This window comes from Manacus candei, unplaced genomic scaffold (assembly GCF_025592945.1).
Source record: "Manacus candei isolate 608988 ecotype Guabito, Panama unplaced genomic scaffold, ASM2559294v1 h1tg000008l, whole genome shotgun sequence".
In the NCBI taxonomy this organism is placed as follows: domain Eukaryota; kingdom Metazoa; phylum Chordata; class Aves; order Passeriformes; family Pipridae; genus Manacus; species Manacus candei.
Window position 1 is genome coordinate 18946445 of NW_026138056.1, and position 13268 is coordinate 18959712.

Genomic DNA, 13268 nt, shown 5'->3' on the forward strand with positions numbered 1-13268 from the left:
CTTTGCAAATATAAACCACCTCTGCTGACATATCAGTTTGAAATGTTCTTTTGCACTTCTCCACAAAGAAAGGCAGTAGACTGGAAAAGTCCATAAAATCCTCCGTACTGAACAGTGCAAAGCAGTGTCGTAACTTCTGTGCTAGTTGAATCTTTGTCTTACAATCATTTTGCTCGACTTGAATTCATTTTGAACAGATGAATCAAAAATGGGAAAGAAAATGGGGATTTTAATTTTCTTCAAACTTTTGAAAATTCTTAATTACATTTTACAGTGTGAGAGGGCATGTTAATATCCCCTTAGGCATTCCAAAAATGCTTTTCCCATTTATCATAGAAAGAAATATGCTTGCTTGTTGGTTGGTTTCTGCATGCACAATAACAGTGAAAGGGTTGTCAGCATTGTACAAAGTTTGCTTCCTTGATGTTTTCCTATATGGCTATGTCTTCTATCATTCCATATATATTTAGGTCTATCTTTGATTATATATTTAAATACATACTATGAAGTGACTTGAAAGGTGACTGGAATCCATTTCCAAACAACAAATGTAAATTTAAGAAATCCTGAGTTCAATCTCTCAAAAATTCTAAGAAATAATTTCTTCTTTCATAAGTAATATTTAAATCCAGATGCTGTCATCAAAGCATGGCTATTCTCTGTCTGCTTAAACCTGGAATCAATCAGGTCTATCTGTCTGTCTATCTATCTATCTATCTATCTATCCATCTATCTATCCATCTAGAGCATACTTGAATGTATTTACATGTTTCTAATCTTTAGACCTTCTGGAAATATAATAAAAGAAACTACAGCCCCAATTCACCATGAAGTTTAAGTATGTTTTAAAAATATATAGTATTCTAATATTAATTTTCTAAACAGCATACCAATTTACCAGTGTATTTCTGATTTGTGCTTATATTAATTTGCTGAAATATAGGCTTCATTGAAAGGAAATGCATCCTTCCTTTGCAATGGAGTAACTCTGTTATCAGAGCATACAGTGGCATGTGCCTGTTGTGAATGAAGCTGGTTGGGCAAAAAGGCAATTAGTGCATAAATATTAAACAGCCTATATTACAACTTTCACTGACACCTGCATGTACAGTTTAAACATGAATCTATTGAAAACACCTAAAACCCCCAAACATTTTGGAGAATAGTTCTTACTTTATGCTCCTGAGAAACTGATTCAATGTGCGTGTGTTCCTAAGGGCACTGTTTTAACATGGAAAACTAGTTAAAGTCAGATCTATGGAAGGCATAGCAGTGAGACCATGTCTGAGTGAATGAGAAAACAAATGTTCATCGGGAAGGGAGGGAGGGAGGGAAGGAGAGAAGGAAGGAAGGAAGGAAGATCTGCTAGCAGATTCACCAGATCTGGAAGACATCACCAGAGAACTCTTTACGGCATAGGACTTCATTTATTTCTAAGAAGGGCTGCTCAGGAGCTTTGTTCAGCAGGAGAGACTGGTCCATTGCAAGCCCTGCCAGGACAGTAGGGTTATGCACAGCTCCTTCATGACACAGAACTACTCCCCAAGGGACTGACAGTCAGAAAGTCAGGCTTTTGTGTCAGAATGCTTCCATAATGTGTCAAATCCAGTACAATGAGCTCATTCTAATGCTTCAGTTAGTCTGAACTAGAAGAAAATGCAGAAACATCAAGCACTAAACTGCAATTGCCAAAAGTACTGCCAAACAAAAGAAAATAGATTTTGGAATCCTTTGGAATGAATGTATGCAAAAAATTATTAGACCTGTACAGTATACTGATATTCTAATGGCAAAATGAGAGATATGCAAGCAAGAACTTGAATGTATTTTGAAATGGCAGTTTGTACAATACAGATAAAGAAGACTTGGAAAAACATATTAGGAACCCGAAGAGCTAAAAAATACTTTTGAGTGAAGATAAGAAGATTGGAACCCAGAAGCTTATTTCCTGGACATTTAGGTTTCAATTGATAATGGTCTACAGTGAAAAAACAGAAAGATACACAGACAAAAAGTATTGCTAAAGTAGATATAGATTATAAGATATTGTAAGGGGCAAAAAAAGGGAAACAGGAGTCGTAACTCAGAACAAAAGCAGTGGTATCCATAAAAATGTTTTCTTTAAAGAAAGTTGGAGAAAAAGAAAGCCAAGAATAAAATCTCCTTCAGACAAAAATTACCTTCACATGAGAAATAAATATATTTTTTTTCTGTACTTGGTTTAGGAAATATGTATTTATGTGATCTCACTTTTGCCATTCAATTATATGTTGTAATTAATAATTTCTCAGATTTAGTACCAACATTGGCTAGCTGAATGCATGCTGCTTTGCACACTGTGTATATACAAACTCTTCTGACCTTGAGATAGCTCCATAGATGTTATGTCAGTTTAACAAAGAGGAAATTTGGTTCTGTTACTATTATTATTTGGGATGCTTTTTATTTGTTATCTTTAAAGTGAGAAAACAAAACAGAAGACATTCCTCTTATAGAGTATCAAACAGCCTTTAATTTAAGTGTTCATCTAATGCACTGTCTTCATTTAACAGACAGTTAATTTTAACATGAAAATCAGTGGGAAATATTATTTCCCTCTCAAATGTAACAGTAGCTGAATCCACTACTGAGGAGGGGAGGGGAGGGGATGGGAGGGGAGGAGAGGGGAGGGAGGGGAGGGGAGGGGAGGGGGAGAGTGAACAGAAAAATATAGGAAAGGATATGTAAAACTCTCTCCACCACAGTGAAATATTTGGCAAACTGAACACCTTTCAGATTTACAGGTCTGAACCCACTGTGGTGAACTGGAGTCTTCCTGGAAGATGGATCAATTCCTTTGGTCAAATTCACCCTTTAGTGAAGTGGTTCAGGGTAAACATACCAGAAAATTTACCCCACTTAAGGAGAAGGGAGGGGAGGATATAGGGACACTTGGCCCCAGCAGTTACCTCCTCCAAGTGGCAAGCAGTGGAGTAGCCTTAAACAGGCTACCATGACTTCTGAAGATGATGTACAGCTGGACTGATGCCATTTATATTCTTAAATTTCTATTGCATTGCTCAGAGGCACCTTCTGCCCTTTTAGTAAGTTGGACCTTGTTCTCCTCCATTTTATTCTCTCCATCTTAATCTGACACGTTTGAGTAACTCTCTTGCTCCACCTACAGCCCAAGCAATTTAGGTTAGGATTTCAACTCTAGGAGCACAGTTGTTCCATCACTCTCACCCATGTATCACACTATAACCTCCATTATAAATTTGTGGCATCTTTTAGACCTGTACATGTTAAACAGACTCAATTAAAGTAACTTAAAGTGCACACTATAACATTTTATTAAAGATTTAACTATAAGAAGATTCTGGAGATACTGTATAGCACTTTCCAGTAGCTAACAGGACAACAAGAAAGGTGGAGAGGGACTTTTTGCAAGGGCATATAGTGATAGTATAAGAGGTAATGGATTTGAACTGACAGAGGGTAGGTTTAGATTAGATGTTAGGAAAAAAATTGTTTACTGTGAGGGTGGTGAGACACTGGAACAGGTTACCCAGAGAAACTGTGCATGCCCCATCCCTGGAAGTGTTCAACGTCAAGCTGGATGGGGCTTTGAACAACCTGGTAAAGCGGAAGGTGTCCCTGCCCATGGCAGGGGATTGGAACCAGATGATCTTTAAGGTCCCTTCAAACCCAAACCACTCTATGAAATAGAATAATGCTGGAAACTTGTTGATATATATAAACCATAAATTTGCCACTAAATTAGCTTTGTTATTAAGCACCTTCTCTGCTGACAAGGTGGTCTTGGAATCATAGAATGGTTTGGGTTGAAAGGGACCTTAAATGAATGTACTCTATTATGTATAGCTGCTGACCAAATTATGAAAAGATATCTTGAGAAAGAAGCAATTTGCATTACAAGTCTAAGGCAAGAAACATCATATGGATTGTAGTGAGAATAAAATATGGGGTTCCAAAAGGGATAGAAATAAAGTTATACCATGGTAACAGAGATTGGACAGCAAATGTGTATTATTTGAGAACCACTATGTGACAATGTAGTTAAAGACTCTTGTGAGATAACATGCAAAATAACTAACCAAATTAGTTTCATGTATGGTCTTCATCTTCCAAAGTTTGATTTTTGTGTGCTCAGCACTCTTTGAATAATACTGTAATGTATGCTGCAGTCTTTTCTTGAAATCTGGGGTATATATCAGTAAAACCTAATTTCCTAAAGGCAATTTTATACTTACCACGTACATTTAAGAGTTTGAAGACAGATTTTTCAGCTGTCCATATGACTTCTTCTGTTTAATTAATGAATTTAAAGGGACTATATTTAGTCACATAGCTTAACGTAACACTGCCCTATCACAGTCTCACTGCCATTCCTATTAAGATATTCTACCAACGTGGTTGAACTATCTCACTCTTCTATTTTAAGAAGGGAGAAGACATGCTTATAAAATATTCCAGAGGTTTAAAAAAAAAATTAAAATGTGAAGAGATCAGTTAGTTGCTCATTCTGTACGGTTAGAGGTGCAAGAGGACAGAGAGGGCAGGAGGGCCAAGGGTAGGCGGCAAATGCCTCCCCACCCAGCCAACAGCCCAAGCCCTATGACTCCCGTGTGACTCCCAGAGGCAAGAGGCTGGTGGCCGTCCGTGAGCGGGTAGCTAGCGCACACTTGCATCCCCCGCCGGGCTCCGAGGGCGACGGCTGCCCCGGACCGCCCTGAGGGGGTCTGTGCTCCTCGGCGGTGAGCGGCCGCCGGCTCCGCCCGGGACGGCCGCTCCCGGCCTCGGCCGCTCGCTGTCCGAGTTGGGAACTGCCAGCGGGGCCAGTTCTGCTCCCGAAACACGCGGGCGAGCTGTGTGTGAGGAGCGGCCGCGCTCCGCGTGCAGCAGTGGCTGTGGGGAAAGGGGCGGGGAACAGTGAAAGGCATCGTGAGTTCGCCTAGTGAATTTTACGCCTAAAACACGATTTTTCCAGGTGGTGGAATAAAACGGTGTCTCCTCACCTTCCCCCGAACGCCTCTGAGGCAGCGTGAGTCACAGCACAATCCGAGAGCTGCACCTCGCAACCGCGTTTCACAAAGTTAGGGAGCGGCGGCGGCGCTTCCTACGGGACGGCCGGGACAGCGGCGAGGGGCTCAGCGGGACTCGCCGGGCCGGGGGCTCAGCTCGGCCACGCAGTGTGGCCCGTGGCTCCCGCTCCGTCGGCCGGGTGTTACGGCTGGGCATCGCTGCCGGGGCCGGCCCCCAGTCACCGCTCCGGGGCGGCGGCGGCGGCTTCCCCCGGTCCGAGGATCCCCGCTCGCAGCGAGAAGCCCAGGGGTGGGGAGAGGCAGCCCTCTTGTCCGCCCCGTCCGCATCCACCCGCGTCCCGCCACTCCACCCCGCGCCGGCGGGGCAGAGGCAACCCAAACTGCTCCGAGTGCACCGGAGATCGACAGCAGAGCCGGCGGCAGGGCCGCGACCTTCTGCTCCTGCGGCCCCGGCCCCGGGGGGTGCCGCCCACACCTCACCCCGCCCCGTTCCCTCGCCGACCCGCTCCCTCGCCGCCGCCGCGCCCACCTCCCCGGGCCGGGCGGCAAAGCCACTGTTTCCCCTCGCCGCCGCAGGGCCGTGCTCCGCACCCTCGGGACAACGCCGAGCCCTCCCCTCCCGGCCGCCGAGCGCCCCCTTCCCCGCCCCTGCGCCAGTGCCGGTGCCGGTGCCGGGCGGGGGGCGGCGGCAGCGAGGGAAGAGGGATGAGGTCATCCTCTTTCCCGGCGTCAGTCAGCTGGGTGGTGGCGGCGGCGGGTGCGGGCGGAGGCGGGCGGGGAGGCGGGTGCGGGATGCGCTGCTCCGGGCAGCGCAGCCCTGCCTGCTCCCGGCTCGAGCGGAGCGCGGCGGCGGCCCCGGCACCGCCGGCCCCCGCGGAGGCGGTGGCGGGGCGGGCGGGCTGAGCGCGGCTCCCCGCAGACAGGCGGCGCTGCGGACGCGGCCGCCGCGGAGGAGCCGCCCGCGGGCGCGCAGCCCGGCGCGGAGCGGGGACAGGGGACGCGGGGAGCGGCGGGTCCGCGGCGGCGGAGGGCGGGAGGCAGGAGTCAGGAGGCGAAGGAGGAGGAGCAGGAGGAGACGCGGGATAAAGGAGCGCTCGCTGCTCCCTCTCGCTCTCCGGCGGGGCTGAGGGAGGCATCATGGCCGCGAAGTCGGACGGGCGGCGGAAGATGAAGAAGGGCGGCGAGGTGGCGTTCACGCCGCTGCAGAACTCCGAGCACTCGGGCTCCGTGCAGGCGCTGGCCCCGGGGCTGCCCACCGGCTCCGGGCCGGGCGGCGGCAGCGACGACGACGAGGCGCCCGGGGGCGGGTGCTGCAGCAGCGGCGGCAGCAGGGACGGCTCGGGCGGCGGCTCCCGGTGCTGCTGCTGCTGCGGCGGCGGCAGAGGAGGAGACGGCGGAGGGGGCGGCGGCGGGGGCTCCCGGGGCTCGGGCGGGGGCTCGTCCTCCTTGTGCTTGCGGCTGGGCAGGGAGCAGCGGCGCTACTCGCTGTGGGACTGCCTCTGGATCCTGGCCGCCCTGGCCGTGTACTTCGCGGACGTGGGCACCGACATCTGGCTAGCGGTCGACTACTACCTGCGGGGCCAGCGCTGGTGGTTCGGGCTCACCCTATTCTTCGTGCTGCTGGGCTCCCTCTCTGTGCAGGTCTTCAGCTTCCGCTGGTTCGCACACGACTTCAGCACCGAAGACAGCGCCGCCGCCGCCGCCGCCGCCGGGCACTGCCCCGCCGCCGAGAGCAAGCTGCTGGTGAGCAGCAGCTCCGCGGCCGCGGACATCGACGCCGCTCGCCCCAGCACGCCGCAGCGACAGGCGTCCACCGCCAGCAAGGGCAACGCCACCAACAGCAGCAGCAACAGCAGCAGCAACGCCGCCGGCAGCGGCGCCGCCGGTCCCCGCGCCAGCGGCGGCCGGTCCGCGTCCTGCGCCTTCTGCATCTGGCTCCTGCAGTCGCTCGTCCACATCCTGCAGCTGGGGCAGGTCTGGAGGTGAGGAGCCGGGCGAGGGCGGTGCGGGGGCCGGGGCCTGAGCCCCTCGCCATGGGGGAGCGCTCCCGGCCGCGTGCGGGACCGCGCCTGGCGAGCGCCGCCTGCCCCACCTCGGGGTCCCTCTTCGGGACCCGCCGGGCCGTCGGGGGCTCGGGGTGGCCGGGCCCCCTCGAGGCTGTGAGCGGCCCCGGGCGCGGCGTCTCCCACCCCGCTGAGGGGAGCCCCGCCGTGTCCCTGAGCGCCCTGTGCCGCACGGGCGGCCGCCGCCCGGGGAGGCGCCCGGCTGCCCCGCCCGCACAGTGCCAGGTGCCCTGAACCTCCTGGGAAACTTGCGCCAGGGGCTCGTAAAATAAAAGAACCGATAGGGGAAAGGGGCCATACCCCCGTAATGCTCGTCTCCTGGTGTCCTCACATGTGGCCAGGACACCGTTGCCGCCAGCAGGGAACTTCACTGACAGTGAAGAGTTACTTTCTGGTAACACCCCGATGCTGTTTTATGACATTTACGCATATGCTGCGAGCAGTCATCTCCTTGCTATGCATACCCGTTTTCTATATATGTGATGTATTAAAGGAATGTCTTCTAAACCAAACTTCTGAGTAGCAGTTCTCAAAACCACCCGCAAGCGACACACACTGCGTTATGGGAAGGATGTGCTGAAGTAGGTTGTGGAAGGCACTTACTGAGGAAGGAGATGACATCATAGTTTTCAAAAGTAAACTTTTCCTTCAATTTGAGCAAATTTACAGGAAAGATTCATATGGAGGCTGAATGCCCTGCAAATACATTTAGTGCTGCCTGAAAAGTGCAGGGTTCAGAAGGCATGGTGTATAAATAGATAAAACTTTCACATAAAATTTTGGAAGACAGATGCTGTGTTGAAGAAGGTCATGCAGTGGGGCAAGTGCACTAAAGCAACAGCTGAAAATACCTTTGGGGTTTCTTGTCTGATGGATGAAAAGAAATTCTGTCATCCTTCTGTTTTGGAAACAGTGGTTTGTTTGTTTGTTTGTTTGTTTTTCAATTATTTCATTAGAGAGTTTAATTTGTTGCTATTCCAAAGTTCTGGGGCTGAAGTTTTTAATATTTGTCTCATCCTTTTGAACAAAGACTGGCTTTTGCTCTGTATTAATGCAGTATCTGGTACTGCTCAGTCCCGCTTGTGGCCCTTAAGCATCAAGGAGTCCAAGTGCTGCTAGATAATTGATCAAAGACCTTAGGATGCCATAACTGTCTTTCACTTTCCAGAGTATTTTGTTCATTGTGATAAATACAATTTTCTAAACTTGTGAAACTAACTCAAAGTTACAGGTGTGCTCAATATGAACTTGAGAGGGAAGCAGAAATTTGAACAAAAAGTGATGCTTTGTTTTGGATCTTGATTGGTTATATGCTCATTTATGCTGTACCTCCACAGCTGAACACAAGTTAACACAAGTTAAATTTAGGACTTCGTGAGTGAGATGGTTTTTATGTAATGTTTAGTCCCCAACCTGCAGAGACAGAAAAGTAGGTACCATGGCTCAAATTGTATGTAGAAATTCATGTTGATACTGACCCATATAGAAGACAAAACTGTGGATCATGCTGAGTGACAGAGAAGAGAGTTTTACAAGGTCTAGTGTCATGTGGAGAATACAAAGAGCAGGGAGGGCTGTGGGTGGAGCAGGGTGGGATCTGATACTGTGCAGCACTTCTGTCAGATGAGGTGTCTGGGATTTAGAGCTCTCTAGCTGCTTGCTTTTTGATGAAGAACAGTCTTTTTTAAAATCCAATTTTCTCCTTGGAAGAGCACCTAGTCCTCTATATTTAAAGCTAGCTGAGTCTCTTTTGATCATATGTAGCTTTTATTTGTGTTTTATATGCAGCAACGTCAGACTACCAGAATATTAGACTGATGAGGCAAGTTAGGACATTATTTATGGTTTAACCTTTTTATGGTGATGCCTTTTTTTTCCTCAGTGAAACAGAGCCATAGAATTTTTTGTCTGTCAGTAACTTTGTAGTATTTATTTGCAGTTTTCCACAAACATACAAATATATATGGTTGCTTGTATGCAGTGTTGCATATCAGCACTTCATAATTTATTAAAGTGACTTCATTTTAATTCCCTGCATACATTCCTGTTAAGGGAGAGCCTTTGGAGACGTCTACAACTAATAATCAGCACCAAAGAGGAGAGGTCACATCAAACCCTGAGAAACTCTACATAAGCATGGCATCAGAACTAACATGATCTGTGGAAATTTTCTGGAAAATAGAGTGTCTATTTAGACACTTAATAGTCCAGAACTTTTTCTCTGCAGTGTAACACTGGCACTGTCTTGAGCAAATAATTCAAGCTATTTAGGCTGAAGGAGGATCTGAAATGTTTTCCAGTTGCTGGTATTTGGAGACTAACTCCTTCTTTGACACAGCTGAACAGACTGTGCTGGCTGTGTGAGCACCACAAGTACACATGTGTTGGGGTCACCATTCCCCCCAGTCGACAAAAACCATGTTACCCTTTGTTCTGTGCTTCTCACTGTGTTTCCTCTCAGCTTTCAGTTTTTCCCTTCTCTTTTTCTTTTGACCCTGGTTAAAACTCCCATATGTCTGCATTTAAGTTTTCTGTTACTTATTGCATTGAATTTCCTTCAGCAAAAATGACAGTAAGATGCCCCTCGTTTCTCTGTTGACAAGGAGCCCTAGGTATAAGTTCCTTGGTTTTGTGTAAGGGCAAGGATATCAGGGAATAAGGAGAAAGTTTGCTGATTCCTGATTCTCAAGATACTGAAACTGGTGCTCATTCTGTTTTTATGTGGTGTTTGTTGTCTTTTGTCTCCTATTAAAAATGTCCCATTACCAAAGATTTTTAGGGGAACTGTGTCAACTGCTTAGTTAAGGAAGCTATCCTGAGGAATGGGGGGTACAACTGACAATACCAACATTCTTAATTTTCTTGCATTAAATTAAAAACAAACAAACAAACAAACAAACAAAAACCAAACTTGTAAAAATGTGGTTTTACTAATTAGTTCTGTCAGGATGACTTTTAACAATTTCAAAGCTTTTCCTTTGAGATTAATTTTTTGTTTACAAATATACTGAAAGCCAGATCATTTAAAATGATTATGTGTTAATTTTAACTAGAATGTGATAATGGGAAATGAATGAGCTCTTTAATGTGGCATGGAACAATGCTGGAAATAGGCAATCTAAAATTACTAAAACAGTTTTTTTCCTAGAATGTAAAGAAGGGGAGCTCCAGGAGCAGCTAAGCTGCCAGTCAGTTCTGAATAAAAATGTAATTTTTTTTCTTTTGAAATCAGTATAGCTTTTTTCTTTTCCCCACAAACTTTAGAATATTGAATTTCTCCTTTCTGAAGGATAAACATATAATTTACTTTTTCTCTGGGGGTCGGATGTTCATGAGCTTCCTGGTAATAGTGTCCTGTTAAAGTACCAGTAAAGTCTCTGAGGGCCTCCTTGCCACAGCAAAGTGCAGCTACTAGGCCTTCATTGGCAGCTAATTTAATGTTAAAATATGATCATTGATGGGATTTTGCCTTCAGAGATAGATACAGACACATTTCTTTACCAATAATTCTGCTTTTAACCAATATATGGGCATAGAAGCCATGCTATGGAGCCCTGTTTTCCCAAGTATGTGCTGTGAGAGACCTGGCTGATTGTTAGTAGACTCTGGGGAGTACAAGGAAGATGTAATGAATGGATTCTTTGTATTCCATTGAAAAGAAAAAATGAAAGCAGGTGATTTAATTTATAGTCTATAAGGACTACGTAGAGGAATATGGGCCAGTAAAATTCGCATAAACTATTGCCCTTTGAGCTGGCATGAGAGTATCTAACCACTACCCTTGAGCATCCCTTTGATTCACTAAGCTTCCCAGGCTTAGCCATGGCTTTCAGATTTTGCAATGGATAGCAGGACTTGGTGACTGGATGTAAGAGATAGTAGTGTTCACTTGGTGTCTGTGAAGCTAGTTCATTTCCTAAAAAAAATTTTCTCTGGCTGAGGTTTCTTTGGGCTGGCAGGATTGGATAGCAATGCTCCTGAAGCTGGGAAAAGGTGTCCTGAGACCCAGCCCTGGGGGAAGTGTGGATTGTAGGAAATTGGGTGGGTGAGAGGAGGAGACTGGAGGACTGCTGGCACCCACCTTGTGGTGTCTGGAAAGCAAGAAGTAGCTCCCTGAGACAATTATTGTGCCTTGAAGCTGGGTGGTGTGAGCAGCCTGCCTTGGTTCTTGGAGGTTCCCACAGTGTCTGTCATTTGTCTGAAAGGCTGCAGTTAAAGTCCCTGAAAGGGAACTGTCAAGTTTCTGTAGCCAACAATGTCAGAGGAAAGGTGAATCATTGAAAAGAGGAGGTCTGGAAATTACTCTTTAAAATTATTTCTGGATAGCTAAAATAATACTGAGATGATTAAGTACATCCCTCTCAACAGAGTGAGGGGTTTTGAGATTTCCTAGCTGTGTGGGAATCCACCTGAAGAAGGAAGAGACACCAAGTTAATTGCAGACCCTTCCAAGTGGTATTTTCCAGGACAAGTGTCTGTTCCAAAGTGGGTCTAGTTGCCTGACAAGTGATGCTATGGTTTAATGATGCTATGCTATATCTGTTTATGTGTATTAATAAGAAACCATTATTTTGCTTCTCCTTCCTGGTTCTTATTTGGAAAAAAAAATCCTTGGAGCAAGGTTGTAGAGGTGATACTGGATTCTGAGACCAGAGTGAGTTGCAATTTCTCTGCTGCCCTGCGGAAGCATTTATCACAGGCCTGGGTCATCTGCCAAAGAAATTTCATTGCCTGTGTTCATGAGCTTCACCTCTTCAACAACTTTATGCTCTTAGAATTAGGAAAAAAAAAAAAAGGAAAATGGTACCTGCCTTGTATACTGTTCTGTATATGAGAAATCCTTACAACTTCATCAGGTGCTCACTATTAAGCACGACTGGACCCCTAAGATGGAACTGGGAGCAAGGTAGTTCAAATTAAGAAAAACGTCATCAGTCTTAGCTTGAATCCAAACTTAAATAAGTTCATTTGGTTTTGCACTTTTGCTCTACACAGTAGTTTTGACACTTATTGCAGTAGTAGTGTAGGAGTTCGGTGTAGTTACGTGGTCAATAATTCCAGCTGCCATTGGACTTCACGCTAAGATGTGATAATATCTCGATCTGACACCAGTTTTTCTTACTGTTTTGAAATCTGTCAGATAATTTGTCACATGGAGTCCAAATTTATGAATCATAGCCATTTCCTAGACAAGATTATTGCATATCCTCCCCATCTGTCTCTTAGTGTAGTGAAATGCTACCACTCAACAATACCATATTTCTTTTATTGAGTTACTGCAGTGCTTGAGTTAAAGTCCTACTGGCTAACTATTTTGCTTGCTGTGTCTTTAGGTCTCAGGAAGGTGATGGGCTCCAAGAAATAGCAATTAAAGTTTTCTTTTTTTCCCCTCTCAACAGGATTAGAAGGGGCAACCCACCCTGTGAGTGACCTGACCATATTTAGTTTTGCTTCTACGTTCAGCAGAATAAATATTCAAAATATTTTCTTTTTCTTTTTTTTCCTTCTTTTTCTGAAGACAGTGGTATGCAGATGAAGTCTGTGCCTTTCATATTTTTTTAGAAACACAAAAGTGAAGTTTTACTATGTTCTTAAAAATCTCTTATAAGTCTGCATACAAATCAGATTTGGTATTCAGTTTATTCTAATAACCTTAGCTATGTGTAAAAGATGCTGATGTACTTTAGAAGAAAGATACTATACTTTAATAATTGACAAGAATTCTCTCTGTAGAGAATATTTATCAGTTACATAAGTTTTCAGATTTTCAAAGGACTGCTTAAGCACTAAAATTTCTGATCGCTCAATAAGTCTAGTAGGAAAACTAGTATTTTGTACACAGAATACTTTCTAGAAACTTATGTATGAGAGGGATTTATATTTGGCTTTTGTCCAAAAAAGTGGAAAATCTATATGATTTCAAGGGTTTGTGTTTCAGAGGATTTCATGTCACCGTGTGTAGTTATTATTCAAGAGTCCTCCAACACTATGCAGGAATGAATATATGAACATACCATGAATTCAGAGAAATACTTCACATTATAATTTGTTTGTATATGTTGTAAAATTGCAACCAAATTGGTGTGTTGGTTCTTTTTTGGGTTTTTTGGCTTTGTGTTTTTTGGGGTTTTTCGGTTGGTTGGTTGATTTTTTATAATTT

General features: G+C 45.6%; 1 protein-coding gene across 1 annotated transcript in view; it reads left to right on the top strand.

Annotated features, from left to right (window-relative positions):
* The first annotated feature begins 5938 nt into the window (after window positions 1-5938).
* Window positions 5939-13268, top strand: part of XKR4 (XK related 4) — a 214497-nt gene continuing 207167 nt past the window's right edge. The window contains exon 1 of the mRNA XM_051771854.1: window positions 5939-7027. Within this exon, the coding sequence (XP_051627814.1) occupies window positions 6183-7027 (845 nt within the window). The 5' untranslated portion in view covers window positions 5939-6182. The remainder of the gene's footprint in view (window positions 7028-13268) is intronic.